Below are 19840 nucleotides of genomic sequence, written 5' to 3'. Positions count from 1 at the left end.
CTCTCCTGCAAATTCCAAAAGACAGTCCCTGCATATTGATGTGGGTTGCAATTTTAAGCAAGTTGTTTAGTGTTTACAATCACAAAATGGCAAAACTAGTTTACGCACCACATTTAATCATGTCCAGTAGCACTGTATGTGTCCCGACAGGTACCAATGAGTCGTTTCTATTAGGCCTGGCATTTTCGGGTAATTTTGTACCCGGGTACCAGGCGCATTTTTCGGGCAGGTAACTGAGTACCAGAAATTGCAAAAAAAAGAATTTTTTTAATTATTTATTTTTTCGGTTTTGTAGTGTCCCTGGACCTAGACCTAAATGCTAGGATCATTCATGGTTGACCTAAAAATTTTTTAAATTTGGTACCCGGCAGGGTATTTCCTATCCGGTAATGTAATCTCGGCGGTACCCGCTACCCGCCAAAAATGCCAGCCTTAGTTTCTATCATACCCTGACCATTCCATAAAGCTATTGTTTTTTGAAAATAACTATAGCACTAAGTAAATGTTCATCATTACTATGCTTGATATAATTTATTGTGATTTCAGGTACGATAGAAAGGGTAATTTATCCCTATCGGAGCACCGATGGTACTATAAGATCAAACTAAACCGGCATCGGGAAAAACTGACATAGCGAGGGTGGTCTAAAGGAAAAGATTGCCTGCTTTTTTATGCCGTAAAAATAAATAGAAATAAATAAATATATCTACCTCCCACAAAGTGTCTACTATGTGAATAACTAATAAGCAGTTTGGTTGACTGGGCTATTCCAGTTGAGATCCATACACCCCCTATGGAAGACATGACCTTAATCTTCCACACAAGGGGTGTATATTTCAAATGGACTTGCAGTAAAACATTCAGGAAACCCCATTTGAAATTCACACTCCCTGTGTGTAAGATCTCGTCTTCCATAGTGGGGTGTGTGGATTTCAACTGGAATAGCCCATTTTGGAGCAGACGACATTGAATGGGAGACTCCATTTGAAATTCACACTCCCTGTGTAGAAGATTAACATCATGCCTTTTAGTGGAGTGTATAGATTTCAACTGGAATATCCCATTTTGGAGCAGACGACACTGACTGGGTGGATCCATTTGAAATTCACACTCCCTGTGTAGAAGATTAATATAACGTCTTCCATAGGGGGTGTATGGATTTCAACTTAACAAATGCTCCCATTATGGAGCAGACGACACTGACTGAGTGACTCCATTTGAAATTCACACTCCCTGTGTGCAAGATTAAGATCATGTCTTCCATAGGGGTGTATGGATTTCAACTGAAATAGCCTGTTATATACCGTACTGACGTGAGTATTAGTCCCACCTTAGAGTAAAGTCCCACCACCCCAAGTTTTCGAAACATTTCAGAAAAAAAAAAAAAAAAAAAAAATTGAAATTTGAGTATAGTCCCACCCCCAATTTTGAAAAATGTTCACCTAAAAACAGGGTGGGACTATACTCGAGTCAATACGGTAATGTGGGTTACTCACGCTGACACCAGAAGCTTTGGTACTTCAGCGCCAAGCCCTTCAGCCATGGCCTTGCTGCCAATGTTAGCTATGCAATGGAGGGCAAGGTTGATGTGAATTGGATTATGGCTCATCAGGTCGGTCTTGATGTTCTGGATGACCAGTTGAATCAGGTCGCTGTTCTCATTGACCAGCACAGAAATGAATAAGTAGCCCTATCAAAAAAAAATTAAAATGTAAGTACATATCATTAGATTTATAAAGTTATAGGTCTTTGGGGGAAATGTATGTCTTCGATATGAAAGGTTATAAATTTATAAAGTTTACTGTTGAATGTCAAAAATATCAATATTTTATAATATACCATAAAATATGTATTATATCGCAAGTTTAAAAAAAACTATTCAGAATGCAATTTGGTGTGTCTGATATGCTCTCAGGCCCCACAAAAAATACTGTGCAAATGTCACTATCCGATCCCGTAAGGTCATATTTAAAAAAAAACGTTTTCATCTGACAACTAATAAAACATTTTTTCAGGATTCTAGGTGATATGTTCTTGATTTTTATCTTCACCAAGCTCTTATTTGTCATGTCAATTTGATAAACTTGCTACGATAAATGATCAATCCAAGGTTCTTTGCATAATAACTTGTAGCATTGACACATTAAAGTGCATTTGTAACAAGCCTCTTATACAGGGAAAAAATGAAATTGCAGATATCTTACAATTTGTTTTTCTGTGTATTTGTTGGAACTCAATAGATTAACCGCTTCCATGTGTCCAAAATCTATGTCGTGACCGAGGAGAAAGATGAAGAGCAACTTGCATACATACTTCTTCTTCTGGTACCCATCTAACGTTTTGTCACCTGCAAATATCAAAATTGAAGAAAAAAAGAACAAAATATTGATATTAGTTCTCATATAAGACAGCAATTATTTTTATGAAAATATTTACATATGCTTACAAATTACTTGAAAGTTGAACTGGCCCAATTCCCTCCCATTTTGACACCCAAATTACGAGTGGGAGCATTTAGCATGTCAGCACAAAACCTACACAAATGGTCGACTGGCTAGGACTTTGCAATGACCCTAAACTAGAGCTAACAAATTATATAAATAATAAAATGTAGATATGTTTATAGCGCTTTATGCCGTAAACAGCCTCAAAGCGCTTTACATTTATTCTGCCTTTGTTAGAATATGTCGGAACCACGCTTGCTGTCCACAAATGGTGCAGGGTTCATCACTACAATGACTTTGACTACCCCTAACAGCTTCCCATTGCACCTGGGTGGGGTGAGGCAACCGTGGCAAAGCGCCTTGCCCAAGGTCCCAACACGGTGGGACTCAGATTATGAGTCATTTATGGCCGTAATCACTGAGCCACCATGTCCTTGTTATTATTTATATGTGTACTACATGTATACTAGTTGTAGATAAATAATTAGGGCTGAACCCTGTGGCTAATCATCTTAGTTGCATAATTTTACCCCTGAACAAGATAGGACAATCACGAAGAAAGATAAGCGACACAAAAATGGACATATATTCACACTTAAGGGCCCCCCAAAAAACATTAAAATTAAACAATCACACAAAGTTGATTACAAACAAATGTGCACACAACTAGACAGACAAACATACAATCAAAATATCAAATAACATCAGATATTTCAAGAATCCAATTTCTGTGTCTTGCACTTATTCAATTAATTCATAACTGGTGAACTGAAAAATGAAAATTTCATAAATTATCTAAATCCCAAATCCCTGAATCTCACAGACATGCAATTAGCTAAAGTGGCAGGCCTGCATAAAAAACACGCCTCGGTGGTAAGCACACGCACACTCACGACACTGAAACGTCAATTACAATCCACTTGATTGCCCAGGTAGGCAGGTATAAGCTGTAAATGGTGTTCTATATTGCCTAATTGGGGTTGAATAAATTGACACAAGTGGCATTCAAGCCCATAAAGCATGTTCAATGGTTGGTTTGTTACACAAGTGTGTCAGCCCTGTGCATGCAACTGGAACAATCTAGACCTACATGGTCAGGCAGGCCTGGAAAAATGTTTATTTTCTGGCAAGAGAGAGAAATAATTTCTCCCCAACTTCAGTCACACAATACGCTACTAGCCTAAGTTCTGCGCCCAATTCTATAGCAATACACAATGTTCATTGCTATCAATACACAATGTTATGAGTCTCATTTTTTTGCCAATTATAAGCCGAACAAACTTTACAAGAACATTCGTCATAAATGTTTGATTTACCTTTTGAAATATTTGTGTAATAAAAGTGAAAACGTTATTTAGGTGATGTTCTTGCGATATTAGTACGTTCACATTGCAAAACATTGCTACACAAGCTGAAATTTGTGTAGCACAGGGGTGTGATTAGCTTTTCAGGAAAAATCCTGAAAGTAATTAAAAAATCCTGAAAAATAGCGTAAAATTGGGCTAAAACACACAAAATCGGGCTGAAAATCGATAAAATTGCGGAAATTTTGGTCACAAAAAATCCTGAAATCAGGAAAAATCATGATATTAAAATCACACCCCTGGTAGCAGGTTCTCAAAATATGGTGAGCATTTTGCTCTGCTACACCAGGTAAATCAAACAAGTCCTGTTACTCACTTATTAATTTATTTCAATTATCTGTGCCCTATAAATAATTTACTACCAAGTAGCCTACAATCCACATACATCAAATCCAATTTCAAATTGTATGCAATTCACAAGGAGCAAAACCTCAAGTGCACACACACTTCTCAGTACAGATTGTAATCCCCATCCCATGTTCCATGATGACAAGACATTGGGATTGTTTTTTTCGCCGTCCTTCTTTAAGCCTCACACCATTGCATGTTAATTTTTAATCTCTCTTCCTTTCCCTAGATAGGCTATTGATATCAAGGTGTTCAAGGCAGCCTATCTGCAATAGCTGCCCTATACACATTTGACAATTTCTGCATTCTATATTGTATGTAAATGACACCTGACAGCTATATAATTGTAGATGGGAGAATGTTGCACAAGACCCTTGATATAGAGGTGTTAGAACAAGAAGGCCGTATCTGCAATAGCTGCCCTTTATACATTTGACAATTTCTGCATTCTATATTGTATGTAAATGACACCTGACAGCTATATAATTGTAGATGGGAGAATGTTGCACAAGACCCTTGATATAGAGGTGTTAGAACAAGAAGGCCATATCAGCAATAGCTGCCCTATATACATTTGACACTTTCTGCATTCTATATTGTACCACATGACATCTGGCAGCTTTTGCAGATAATGCCTTTTTGCACCATAGGCCTATGCTTGCACTAATTAACACCTCAATATTTTCATACATCGATATTAAAATGCATTTTTCAATTACATGCTGTCCTGGAATAGGAATCATCAAGAGTTGTACATTGCTGAAGATTTTATTTCATGAGTTCCTGGTTACGGCCCTGATTCCCTGGTCATTGTTGATTGCTTTTGTAATGAGGTTTATCTGCTTGATGTCGATTTCTGAAAATATATGCTTTTTTTTCTTACCTCATTTTTACAAATTTTGACAGTTACCAGCTGTTAGGAATATTGACTGCTCAGTGGCAAAAGTGGGTAAGTGCAATAGCTGCCATGTGTAGCTGCCATGTGTAGATGAAGTTTACTGTGCGTAAATTACCAAATGTTCACAGGGCAGATATTGCACTTACCCACTTCTGGCAACGAGCAGTCGATATAGCATTCCATTTTCCTGGCTCCTGCTTTTACACTGGTCAGTGGACAGTATTGAGAACTAAAAATTTGCCAAGTACTTGAAGTAGGGCCCCACTACTACATAATAAACTTAAATAGTAAAATATTACTACCTAGCATATTTCCTCCTCCCGTATGTGGGCACTTAAAGATCCATACCATGACTAGTGGACTGGTACCTGTACGCATTAATGCAGGGCTGCTAAGAATGCGCAACTGTGTTATTAGCGGCGTAAATTGTGTATTTTGGCTCCAAATGCATTTTTGGACATTTGGTTGGGGAAAAAATTTTTTTTTAATATTTAAAATTGTTTTTTCTTTGCGATTCTTTTTTTCGGATTTGGTGTCTCTTGACCTTGAGCCAAGTGCCGCAATCATTTTGTGGTTGATTAATTTTTTTTATTAAATTGGAAAAAAAAATCGCCACAAAATTACAATTTTATACCAAAAATTGGTAGCTCTGTGTAACTTATGGTCACCTCAGAATATAAAAAGATCTAGAAATGTGTACAAAACCGATGCATTTTTAAATCTTTAAAGATCATGAAGTCAACACAAGTTACAAATCTCCTTTTAAATACAAAATTGTAATTTTTTTTTAGTAATTTTTTTTTCAAATCTTTTGTCTTTTTTCAGTTTTTGGCAGGAAATCGCATATTTTTGCATCTTTTGGAAATTTGAAGTGCATATTTTGCCATCCAAAATCGCGTATTCATAGCAGGCCTACATTGTGTATTAATGGATCAACATCTCACACACATTAATAACCACTACTAGCAGTATTACCCATCACATGTCATTGGAACTAATCAATAAGAGCATTGCACATCAGAAAACGTGTTGCCCTTTAAGCAGTAATTTGCTTATTAATATGGTCACAGATCATGAAGACGAAGCTCGTTATTTAAAACAAATATTTAAAAGGTCCACAAATTAGGTCACAATTTACCACTTTTTACAAGGATTTGAATTTTTTTTTTTAAGTACTACATGTGCATTGCTGAATCCAATTAAATTGTCATGAAATAAGATTTAAACATTTGGTGTAATTTAGTCGTACAGTTCACTGACAAGGGGGTGCTGAAACCTTGTATTAAAATATATGCAAAGGAAAAAATTGATCAATACAAACATTTTCTAAAGCATCAATCTGAAATATTTGAAAAGGAAGTGGCACATAAAACCGTCCCGAGCCTAGCAGGTGTAAGATCCATTGTCAGAAAAAATATCACTAAAGACTAGTAAGAGTCTTATGACATGAGATGATATTACCATAGATGATATTGTGTGTGCGTACTAAAGCAGTTATTTTAGCAGGGGCTTTCTCCACACCAACATAGAACATAGCATTTACAACATCAAAGTGCGCAATGTATGATATGTATAAACAGAGTCACACTGCACCTTTCATTGATTTTTGCCAAAACTGTAGCTTACAAAATAAGTACAATATCGGTTCCACGTACATGTCTACATATTTTGTATGGGTTGTATGGTACAAGTAATTAAAGAAACCATTGGCTCTACATAATGGCTCTATACGGTTTTCTTATAATTGGCCCCTTCCAGCCGTTGATGGTGTTTTGGCTCGGCTAACATCAATCAGGCCGAAATTAAGAAACCAGTCTACACAATCGCCCTCGCTTTCAGCCTACACATTCGTCCTCGTTTTGTTTTCCACACATATTGAGCAATTATATGATTTAAATAGGTTGGGTACAGGTCATACAAATGTAGCACAACTATACGCATGCAAAAATTCAGAAGTTGTAGTTCTTTGAAACAAGAAATTAAAACAAATTCATCTGTTGACATGTTTTGAAATACGATGTAAAATTAAATTACAATCTAAACCTGATCCAAAATCTGACTTCATATACATGTACACTGTCAATGTTTACATTTCTGTTTCGACTTTTGTTACAACATTTTAATAAGCGCCCCATAAGGTGGCTGACTTCAAGGTACCCAGGGCACTAATGAAATTCAAATATGGTATTTTACTTCACATCTACATGTACTAGGGATTATTTGAAAATGTTCAAATGCATTTGCTAGTTTTTTCCAGAAGCCTTCCGATTTGTCTTCATTATTTTGCCCTTTTTCTTAATATAATTTCAAAATTTAAAATCCCTCTTTTTTTACCTCTGAAATAATCCATATTTTATTTACCGGCTGCAAAATTATAAATTTTTCTGCCTACAAAATAATCCATTCTGTTTTTCTTAATAAATAATCCGATGTGAGCAAGAAGAATTCTCTCCATATCTATTCATCGTAAAACCATCCTTGCTTGGGGCAAATTAAGGGGACCACCTCAACCACACTGTATTTAATGAATCCTTTATCCTACACAGCAAATGGGCTATTCTGGTTGAAAGTCATACACCCTATGTAAGACACATGGGGTGTAGATTTTTAAAACGGAATCATCCACTCAGGTACACCCAGCAATTCACACTGTGTGGAAGATTAAGGTATATCTTCAGTGGGTGTGTGAATTTCATATGGAATAGACCAGTAAGAAATGAATCCTACACAGCAAATGGGCTCTTCCAAGTGAAAATCATACATGTACAGTTTTGTACACCCCCTATGGAAGACATGACTTGATCGTCCACACAGGGGGTGTAGATTTTTAAAATGGAATCTCCCACTCAGGTAAACCCTGAAATTCACACTGTGTGAAGATTAAATACATCCCAACATATACATATCTTCAGGGGGTGTGTGGATTTCAAACAGAATAACCCAATAAGAAATGGGAAGCTTCGTTTTAATCCTAAAGGGGTCAGTGGGATCACGTCGTCGGTCTAATATTGTGATAACACGTACCTACTACAGGATTAAACACATACAAATATATATGCATCGTGTAATGCGTGGGTGCAGATATTGCATGCATGCCCAGTACATTCAATATCTAGAGCATGCATGGTGCAGGCTAAATCCGACGATAGGGTTTTCGACATGTACTTTCCACTGCAATGTAATGACTTGGCACCTACATAGAGATAGCACAGGTGTATGCTGTGCCAAGAGACGGCTATCATTGGCAGACATTATTTGAAAAAAAATTACGCTCACTGATTTCCAGGAAATACCAAGGCTATCCTGTCAAATTTTGCTCAAACTGTTGGGACACTTGTTCATATATTATCATCATGATGCATTACATGGGTTCATACATGTATATGTGGACTGCACATGTAAGCAAAATCCTACAGGAATGGAGTACCTGCTGCAAAAGTGCATATTTTTAAGCAATTTATTTTTCGCACTTTACCCATTTCAACTTGATTCTGGAATCCTTACCAGTGTTTACTCTCTCTGGAATTTGGGTGCGCCAAATGAAGCATTTTCCCCCAAAATTGGCACAATTTTGGCTCAGTAATACCTCAAATTGACTAATTGTAATACAGCATTGCAAATTTGTGTGCGCCAAATATAATTTTCACTGGGCCAAAATTGCGCCATACAGCCTCTGAGTAAACACTGATCCTTACATAGCATTCTTGATTTAAAGGGGGTCTCCGACAATCACAACATTATGCCTTATATGTAAGAAAATAATTATCAAGCCACGAATCACATGGTTTTATTTAAAACAAACACATAGTGACCATAAAAACGAATATAAACACCAGTCTCTCAGCACGCGATATTCAAAATTCCCGGGAGCCGAAATTGTCGAGTGCAATGACGTCTCAGTAATACAATGAAGGCTGACGACAATGGAGCACAAATAACCATTACGTCATTGCACTTAGACAATTTCGGCGCGGGAATTTTGAATATCGTGTGTTGAGAGCCGACTGTTTTTATTCGTTTTTATGGTCAATATGAGTTTATTTTAATTAAAACCATGTGATTCATGCTTGATAATTATTTTTCTAACATATAAGGCTTAATGTTATGATTGCCGGAGACCCCCTTTAAGGAATTAAAAGGGCATTTTGTGATTCACAGCCTCATCATCCCCTACTTTTTTCAAAAAAAGTTTAGATTTTTATACCACTGGGTCAGTCCATGTCAATACAGACTGAGTGTACACCTACCCTCTTGGATTATGCTCTCCTTTGGCTCAGGGGTACCTTTCATGGACCCCTAGGTGAGGTCACAAGAAAAAAATTCAAATTCAATTTCGTTTCCGAATGGCGGGCCATCTAAGTTTGACGACCTTGACCAAAATTGGGAATTTAAGGTGTCCAAATGACAAAGCGCTCTCTTTGAGAGGCATTTTCTTCTTAATTAAATCAGTTGTGACCCTCTTTTTGAATGTGGTCACTCACTGGCTGTGTCTGAAATGCCTAATGCCAAAAAAGATTGATTTCAGAATTTCGTTGGGATTTCAGAGGGGGTCAAAATCACTTCATACTGTTCAATCAAATTATCTTTGATTTTGAAGGACCCATGATAATGCCACAGTGCACTTATAGGTCCTAATTATGTTCAGAATGGATTAACCATGTGCCAATGTCTATGAGCAATTCAAAAAAAGAGAAATTTCTAGACCCCCTACAGAATTTTAGGCCCCCCTAAAGTGGTTCAGCCACAAATGGCGCTTAAAATCGGCAAATCGTTGACCTATGAACATTTTCGTCATAGCGCCCTCCTGAAAGGTCTGACACATAACAAACTATACATTTTGGAATCCTCATGACCATACGAGTAATTTGATATATTACTTGACATAATTGGGAGCATTCTGACAATTTGACCCCATAACATGTACTTTGCATGTGCATCGTTGCCAGGAAGTGCATTTTTGACCCCCTTAAAAATCCATACAGAGGATTAGAAAGTAGTTTTTTCTTATTACTTGACTCAAGAGCAACTTGAAATATCAGGATAAATAATACAAATGGCTATAAAGTTATCAAAAATATAAAAAAATATCATACTAAAATTGGCATTTTGTACCGTATCCTGTATGCATGGTATGTTAGGCAAAAATGACTATTTTTGAAAGCGTCAACTTAATACTAAAACACAAAAAATACAAAACAAATCTTATGTTCCTAGTAACATTCTTTCAGATGCAAAAGACTAGAAATTCATATCTGGTGTAAAATTTGCTGACTTTAAGTGCCATTTGTGGCTGAACCACTTTAGGGGTGGCCTAAAATTCTGTAGGGGTCTAGAAATTTCTCTTTTTTTTTAATTGCTCATAGACACTGGCATATGGTTAATCCATTCTGAACATAATTAGGACCTATAAGTGCACTGTGACATTATCATGGGTCCTTCAAAATCAAGATAATTTGATTGAACAGTACGAAGTGCTGATTTTGACCCCTCTGAAATCCCAACGAAATTCAAATCTATCTTTTTGGCATTAGGTATTTCAGACACAGCCAGTGAGTGACCACATTCAAAAAGAGGATCACAACTGATTCAATTAAGAAGAAAGTGCTCCTCAAAGAGAGCACTTTGTCATTTGGACCCCTTAAATTCACAATTTTGGTCGAGGTCGCCAAACTTTGATTGCCCGCCATTCGCAAACGAAATGGAATTTGAATTTTTTTCTTGTGACCTCGCCTAGGGATCCATGAAAGGTACCCCTGAGCCAAAGGAGAGCAAAATCCAAGAGGGTGGGTGTACACTCAATCTGTTTTGACATGGACTGACCCCACTGGAAACCTCTGGCTGCATAATATTTTATGTACCAAAAATTTCTTGTAGATTAATTCGTTTTGCAAAAATATCATCAAATTTCAATAACAGTGGCCTATGGAGCAGTGTAATACACATACGTGTATTAAATCATGCATAACTCGTAAATTTTGCAAAATCGATAGCAACTCAACATTTTGGGAATAAGCTTTTTTCATGGATATGTACCGAATAATGTCATAAAAGAGGATGCTAGGATCAGAAAATATTCCTTTAAGATACAGACACACAAACTCCCACCATTATAATCTACGAGCTATTCTAGTTAAAATTCATACACCCCCTTATATGGAAGACATAGCCTTAATCTCCCACACATGGAGTGTTAACTTCAAATTGGGTTACCTAAATGAGTGACTCCATTGAAAGCTACACTCCCTGTGTTGGAGATTAAGGAGCAGCCTTGAATATATGTGGTGATCTTTGATTGAACATAGGTGTATAGATTTTAACTGGAATAGCCATATGCTCCTTCTTTTACATTTTGCTGATTTAGTGTCACCTTTCTCTCTTGACATTTTGAATTGAAGTGTGATTTACATTTTGTTGTTGTTAGTTACACATACATATTTCTCGTATTATTTTTTAAGACTACAAACATTTCATTTACAGGGGTTCACTGAATATTTGACTTACTTTAGGGCCTGCCTAGACAGCTACTCATTCTGAGGGATTAGGAGATATTTTTTCTATTGATTGGCATTTTCAAGAATCATTTCATTCCTGTCCATCTCCCGTCTTGCTTTACAAACTGTGATGCACCACACACATATTATCTTGTCCGGGGCATTTTGTACCGTACCAAAAAGTGAAAATGAGGGCGAGGCGTTCAACCGAGCGTGACGCAACCTCTCTGGATAGTATATAAAAGCAACAGAGCACAACCTCTTTGGATTGTAAGCAACAGAGCCCGAAAGTAGTGCTAATTATATATATATATAGGAGTTGTATGCGCATTTATGCAGGCCAAGGGGTTTGAGTAGGCTCACTAAATGCTACAATGTATAGTCACCATATCTAGAAACAACTGTCATGTGCCCACATCATTGTACCTTGCTGCGATTAGTGGCGGCATTTATCCCTGCTTTTCTAGCATGCTTTAAATTATTTTGCTGAATCATTTCTATTTTTTCCTTTGAATATTGTGAAACAAGTATAAAATGCATGCAGAAATCTGAGCACTCCTGGAATTTAAGATGCCCTTGGTTTTGTTCAACACGTTCAATGCCGCTGACGTAGGCTCGGTTATTGTACCGGTAAACCAAGCCAGTAAAACCAAACACTATGGACCACAATGGCCCCATCCCAATGACATAATTCAATAACCTCAATTCAAACAATCATAGTGCAAGTATGACCTCAAGTTGCAGAGTATGAGGTTTTGTACCCAAATTTTCAAAGGTTATTCAATGAATATACAAATATATTGGGGTTAAAGAACTGTGCCCTGATAGATGAGCATGTTGTGGATCCTAGTGAAATGTCATCTCAACCCCAGAGATTTGGATGACAAGATACATGATTTTGTGATGCATTCCACACATGTATGTCTACAAATTTAACAAAGTCATTAAAGTACCATCCCATGAATAAACTGACAGGTTGCATTGATCAAATCTTGACCAATTCACAACTTTTTCCCTGTAACTTCAATACAGAGCCTGTTAACAAAATGGTTAAGGTCATGATACATGTTCGTTTAATCATTTTATGCTAGTACTTTGCATAATTTTATGCAACTCTTGAGTTGAGGTCGCTAGTAAAACATATTTTTAAAATGGCCTACATGTATGTACAATCATGTACTTGTGTTAAAGGGCTATGCAATAATTATCTGTCCCACCGCCAGCAAAAGAAGGGAGGAGCAAAGCCATTTTTTTTTTTTCAAAAGGGGAGGGGTCCAAGTCAAAAAAATGGGGGTGACCAAGATATTTTTGGTGCACATTTCCTGCTTGCTACGCTCACATAGAGATCTATAATAATATAGGGCCTACATGTAGTATGTACTACATTTTAAAAACCATTTAAGGTTTTGTTGACAGGCTGACAGGGGCTAATTTTTTGGCATGCAGAAAGGGGCCAGCATTTTCTTGCAGGCCATTTTGAAATTTAATTATACACAGCCCCAAATACTTGGTGAGGTTTTATTGCCTTCAGGCAACTTGAAGTGATTGGATCACCCTGAGTGTCATCAGTGGTTAAAGGTGAATCCTGGTTAAAACCAGATTTCATGGCAAACACTATGAACCACAATGGCCTCATCCCAATGGCGTAGTTCAATAACCTCAATTAAACAATCATAGTACAAAATTTGACCTCAAGTTGCAGAGTACGAGTTTTTGTACCCAAATTGTCAAAGGTCATTCAATGAATGTGCAAATGTATTGGGGTTCAATAAACTGTGCCCTGATAGATGAGCATGTTGTGGATCCTAGTGGAAGTTAAACTGTGCAGCAAGTGAATGTCAAGCAAACAAGCCCGGGATGATGTACATTTCGTAGCCTACCTTGTAGGTCCCCTATAATGTAGCTGGCTTTTTTGTGATCGACATTACAAAAACACAACTATCCCCCAAAGTTTTGGGATGAGAGTGTAACCTTGTATGATTCAGGAGGAGAAATTTGAGTAAAAAGAAAGATGGGCTGATAGATATGAAAGAGGGCCTACAATGTAGACTAGGGATGACACTATCAAGCTCCTACACTCTGCAATGTAGGGGTCACACAGCAGTGTCAACAGATGGTAGACATTGTACACAATGCATTGTGGATCAGATCAGGTACTGATTTATAAACAAATTATCTCAACAACTGGATGTTCCAATGGACTATTGGCCAATGCAATAAATAGGCCTACATGTTACTTTGCATTTTGTATATTATAACAAAACTTAGAACATGTTTACTAGGAACAGCTGGGCTTAAAATGTCAATGACTGTACTTCAGAATTCTTCAGATGTCCCAAACAACAATGATGTCCATTACCCTATGACCCCCCTGTCTATCACTTGAGTGAATTGAGAACAATTCTGGCCTATACACATAATCATGCATAGCTCACAAATGCAAAATGGAATCAACTGAAATTATGGGAATAAGCTTTTTTCTTGAATACCTACTGACAAATATCATAAAAAGAGGTTGCTAGGACGAAACAAGGACATTATGATCTGGTCACAATAATTCAGAATAAATAATTTAAAATGGCTTGTAAATCCAGTCTACATAGGGCATGGTTGATAACACATTGTGGTAAAAGAAGACAGTTTCACAGAGTTCATCAAAATAATCCCAAGGGTATAAATCGGCATCCCAGATGATGATGAAGATGAACTCCTTGGTTTTCTGCATCATTGACCATCAATTAACCGCACACCTTTGATATCTCCAAGCCATTTCAACTTGCACTGTCATTGGTCAATATCTGATGTTGACATGGTTGAGGGGCCTTACCAACATGTTCCATCCAAGTGGCTTTTTTCCTCGTGATAATTTGCTTTGTACTTCTCCCCATTCCAGAAAAATACAGCACTAATTTTTTTGAGATAAAAAAAATAATTATCTCAATGCAATAATGCTCAATAACTGGCAAGTTAAATTTCACTATTTAGCAAAAAAACACACTAACTTAACTCTATGCCCGTCTGAACATTAACAAGCCTATTAAGGGGGCTGTCATTTTCTTTGGAATGGGGGGAGGCGAGGGGGTCATGAATATACTGGGGGCAGGGTTCCCGAGGTCATTTGAGACTAACATGTAATAACCATGTCAGAATTTGTGTCTTAGACAAAAAAAATTGTCTGGGACCCCATAGTTTTCAAATTTTGCAGATTATGGAGTCCAACTGGACCCCATCAGTCCCTGACTCATTCATGACCCCCCCCCCCCCTTCCGAAGAAAATTATATCCCCAAGGAGAAAACAGAAATACAATTACTACAACCAGAATACAGAATGACAAAATCCATACCAGGTACAATGTACATTCCAAATTCACTACTGGGCAGTTATTTTCCCATTCAGGTTTTTTTCACAATTTCCAATACAGAAGACTTTCAATTCATGCATGTTGATATTTCCGGAAAATGTATGCTTTTTAAACCATGGGTTTTCATTGCTCACTAGTTCAATTAACTGAAATATGTCATATCAAATTCAAAACAAAATCATTAAGGGGGTACTACACCCCTCGCCAATTTTGTGCCTATTTTTGCATTTTTCTCAAAAATTATAGCATATTGGTCACACAAGTAAGATATATATGTACATTGTATATTATAGGGGCAAAGACTACAACTACTGCACTGGAAATTTTATTTCAGCACAGACAACAGTTGTGGGGTTATAGTCAAAAATGAGGGAAAACCAATATTTGATCAATAAATCAATAACAACTTGCCTTGAGTTGCTGAATTTTCAGTGCAGTAGTTGTAGTCCTTGCCCCTATAATACATACCTTACAAAAATGTACTTGTCACCAATGCGCCATAATTTTTGATTAAAATATGCAAAAATAGGCACAAAATTGGCCAGGGGTGTAGTACCCCCTTAAAGGACATGGGGCAAAAAATATGTTTCAAGAATGATTCATTAAAAATTACTGTTTCGGCTTTCTGTGTTACTTTTTAATATTTGATTTATATTATGAGTTTTTGCCCATGTTTGCCATTTTTGCCGGTTTAACCCAGACAAAAACAGGTTTTTGCCACTTCCACTTTGCCACTAAAAACAGTTTTTTGCCGGCAAAAACCGAACCCTGGCACAATGTGCAAGTGGACTACTGAGAAGTCCAATTTGTGTGTTGTTAACATGTATGATCGCAAAATTTGTGAAAATAAAACCCTCGCAAAAATAACCACTACATATTATACACATAACCTGTGTGCTCACTGAGGTCTATTAATTTGTAAGCAAGGTCCCTTATTCACATTGATTATTTTCTAACCACAGATTGTTCAATGCAATGAATGAATTTGAATCATCATATTAACATTACTAAAGTTGACTCAAAGTGAGTCATAATTTGTACAAACAATATAAACTCCTCAACGAAAGTTTGGAAAGTTTTTTCAAGCATCTGTATCTCCAATTATTTGTGACATATTCATATCGTGTTGCATATCACTGGATAGCTACAATACTCCCTTTACATTGACACCCCATTTGAAACAATAACATTTTCACGGCTGAGTACATGCCTTGTGATTGTAGTGGGGTCTCAAAATGAATTTGCCAAATTGACCATTATTCTGTGCAGCAAGCTGCAATCCCATAACTTCACAATCTGGGACCTAATGCAATCCTCCAAGATGACACCGCTCGCCCCACATAGCCACGGTAGTCAACGACTACCTACAGAATATGGGAGTAGAGTCAAAATGGCCTGCCATCAGGCCAGACCGGGGCCAGACCTCAACCCGATTGAACACTTGTGGGACCAGCTTGATCGTGCTGTGCGTGCCAAAGAAGCCCATAGGCAACCACATTGAATGACCTGCGACAAATCCTTGTGGAAGAATGGAATTCCATCCCACAGTAACGTGTAACCAGGTCGGTGAGCAGCATGAGGAAAAGGTGCCTGACTATTGTGGCTGCCTGTGGTTTTTCCACCGCTATTGAGGTTAGTGGTTAGCTTTGTTTGAGCACAGAATAATGGTCAATTTGGCAAATTCATTTTGAGACCCCACTACATTCACAAGGCGTGTACTCAGCCGTGAAAAATGTTGTTGTTTCAAATGGGGTGTCATTGTAAAGGGGAGTATTGTAGCTATCCAATGATATGCAACACGATATGAATATGTCACAAATAATTGGAGATACAGATGCTTGAAAAAACTTTCCAAACTTTCGTTGAGGAGTTTAGTTGTCATATTTAGCACTATTCGTAACCTATATCATAATATTCTTATACATGATTTTTAAGTGGGCAACAAATGAAGACATGAAAAAGTGTTTTAAAAAACTAGACCGGTTACCACACCATAGCTGAACCATGGGGCTTTGGCAGTATTGTGGTATGGTATACCACTGTCACCTGGGGGTCATACAATACATTCTTGGGATTTCAAGATATAGACCCAAAATGGAAATTTTGACCAGTCTTATGAGGGGTGTCACCCCTGATGGGGAAATTATTTTTATAATATTCTGTACTTTTTTCTCTTTCATTTGACACCACTCAGGGAGTCATACCTCTTGACATTTCAAGATATGAAAAGGACCTACAATATGTAAATTACGAGGAATGTTACCCCCTGTAGGAAAAATAATTTTAATGCATTCTTTACTTCCATTTTAACAAGCAATCTGACATTATTAACAATTTTTTATCAATTAGTAACAATTTATCAATTATTAATAATTTTTTATCGATGATGATGACACTATCATGACAGACACAACTTTTTTACTACGTAAAATTCATGGTATTTTCTGAAGACAATTTCTGTAAATTGCTTAAAATATTACAGAAAGTGGAACTGGTATTTAAAGCAACTGATGCAGATATAAATATAATGCACCTGACCCCCATCAGGCCCAAGGAACAGTCTCACTGTAGTATACTGCATGTACAGGAAGATATTGATTCAGGCATTATGATTGAGGCTAACACTATGGACCACAATGGCCTCATTCCAATGGCATAGTTCAATAACATCAATTAAACAATCATAGTGCAAAACTTGACCTCAAATTGCAGAGTATGAGTTTTTGTAGTTTTCGTACCCAAATTTTTAAAGGTCATTCAATGAATGTACAAATTAATGTATTGGGGTTAACTGTGCCTCTGATGAGCATGTTGTGGATCCTAGTGTAGGCCTAATGATGGGTAGTCACTACATGTACAATTTGTACATGATGTCAGGGACTGCCTTTTGAAAATTAGAAAAGAGCTGTAGAATGCTCTTCTGGTCTCTTCAAGAAGAACTTTATAAGAGCTGTTTGCTCTTGCAAATGCAACTTAAGAAGAGCTGTAGAGGAGTGATTGCTATCACTCCTCTCAAAAGGCAGTCCCTGCATGTAGTGGTAGGCACCGGAGTTTCGCACGATTTAAAACGGCAAAATGCACGGCCGGTTTTTTATTAAGCGCGAAAATGCGCGAAAATTCAAATCAAAAAGCGCGAAAATGCGCGAAAATACAAATCAAAAAGCGCGAAAATGCGTTTTCCACCACTTTTTGTATCCATTGATGAAGTCACATGCAATTCAAAGTAAATCAAGTATGCCGAATTCTGCATCTATTTCACACGTGCTAGTCCGATGTTTTTCTCTCCATGAAGTTGATACATTTTGTGAACAATGCAAATTTTATGTGAAAAGCTACTACTGTACTGTACAATAAACATTTTAATGCATAACTGTACTTTTTTTTCTTTTTTTTTTTGTTTTTGTCATGAACTTATTCGTATATCTCGCGTGCGCTCTTTGACTTATCCTACCCTTCTTCGCTCAATCAATTATGCATATGATTAATGACGTCACTCATACATACGATCGATGTAAAGAATTAACTACCACACATGGTAACACGTCATGGAAAAAATCGGACATTTGCATATCACGGAAGGGCTTCCGGGGAGGATATTGTGCTGGTCTGGACTCACGTAAACAGGCGCTGGGCCTGCATCAAATGGAATATTGGTGAATTTACATTGAAAAGTAGTGTGTTTGGCAAAATTCTCAAAATTCACGATGGACCACCAAAATCGCGATGGACCCCCAAAATCGTGATTTTTTGCGCTTTTTGCACGATCGCGCGAAACTCCGGTGCCTAATGTAGGGCATGGAATTTTTTTTTTTTTTGCAACAGTGAATCAGTGATGTCCACGTGCCATTTTCTTCATATCCACGTCAATCCATGCATCACTCATTTTCTGTGTTTGGCCAGAGTATCTTTGGCCTCATCAATTCATCATTCTTTCTTCCTTTGTTGTAGTGGAACTTATTCTGTGATATACATGTAAATGTCAAAATTTGATTCTTGCTATGAAAATAGCTCAGCTGTAAAAAATTAGTGATAATTCTACATAATGTCAGTGTCTACCTGGGCTTGAAAAAGCGGAAAATTGGGGAAACTCCTTCCCGGGAAATAAACATGCCTCATGGCCCTCGTGCAAAATCTGAGCTGCCGCCAAAAAAAAGAAATTATACATAACATATTTAATTTTTATTTCAACATAAAATAATAACCTTTTTAAAAAGAAAATATTTTGTGTTTGAAGTTCTGAAAAACAACCATTTTCAAATACCCTAACCCTATATAATAGTGGAAGGTTTTGGGTTTTTTTTCTGATCAAATGCTCAAATGTTAAATAATTAAGTGTGACATTTGGTATTGGTAGTACTACCAAGTTACAAGTATCATATAAAATTTGCATCACCAGACACCAACTATTATCAAAATATACTTAAAAACTGTTGCCATAGCAACCTTTAATCTAAATATATATCACAATATATCACTTTTGTTTTCCAAAAAAAATCAATGTATCAAGCAAGCACACAATTGAATACATGAATACAAAAGCCACCTAAGTCCATGGGAAGTGATTTTGAGAGAAAAACCTGTGTATCATTTTAATTCCTTCAGTTAGATTTACCTGGTCAAGATGGTAAGTTTTACGTGCAAATGAGTGGATTAACCTGTATTAGGTATTACGATTAGCATTTCAGGGACTTCGTGGGGTTCATTTTAAATTTTGGACTTAGGTGGTTGTTTGAATCATATACAAAGACAACAATGTTAGAATGAGATTACCACTAGTAAGATAATACAAAATAAAAGCGCACAGGTATGTATAATGTTGATAAGCATTCTGCCATGTAATATAAACCACACACTTTCCTTTATTAAACCCATTTTTTTTCAAAAGTCACTATCTAGCAATGAATGTGTTACAAGTGGACTTTTATACATACTG

The 19840-nt window shown here is 37.0% G+C and overlaps 1 protein-coding gene across 1 annotated transcript in view; it reads right to left on the bottom strand.

Moving 5' to 3' along the window:
- LOC140155540 (AP-2 complex subunit alpha-2-like) overlaps nt 1-19840 on the bottom strand; it is a 66499-nt gene that overhangs the window by 31553 nt on the left and 15106 nt on the right. The window contains 2 exon segments of the mRNA XM_072178418.1: nt 1497-1690; nt 2205-2347. Of these exon segments, the coding sequence (XP_072034519.1) occupies nt 1497-1690; nt 2205-2347 (337 nt within the window).

This window comes from Amphiura filiformis, chromosome 6 (genome assembly GCF_039555335.1).
Source record: "Amphiura filiformis chromosome 6, Afil_fr2py, whole genome shotgun sequence".
NCBI classification, from domain to species: Eukaryota; Metazoa; Echinodermata; class Ophiuroidea; order Amphilepidida; family Amphiuridae; genus Amphiura; species Amphiura filiformis.
The sequence above is the reverse complement of the archived record's forward strand: the minus strand, read 5'-3'. Positions and strand labels throughout refer to the sequence as shown.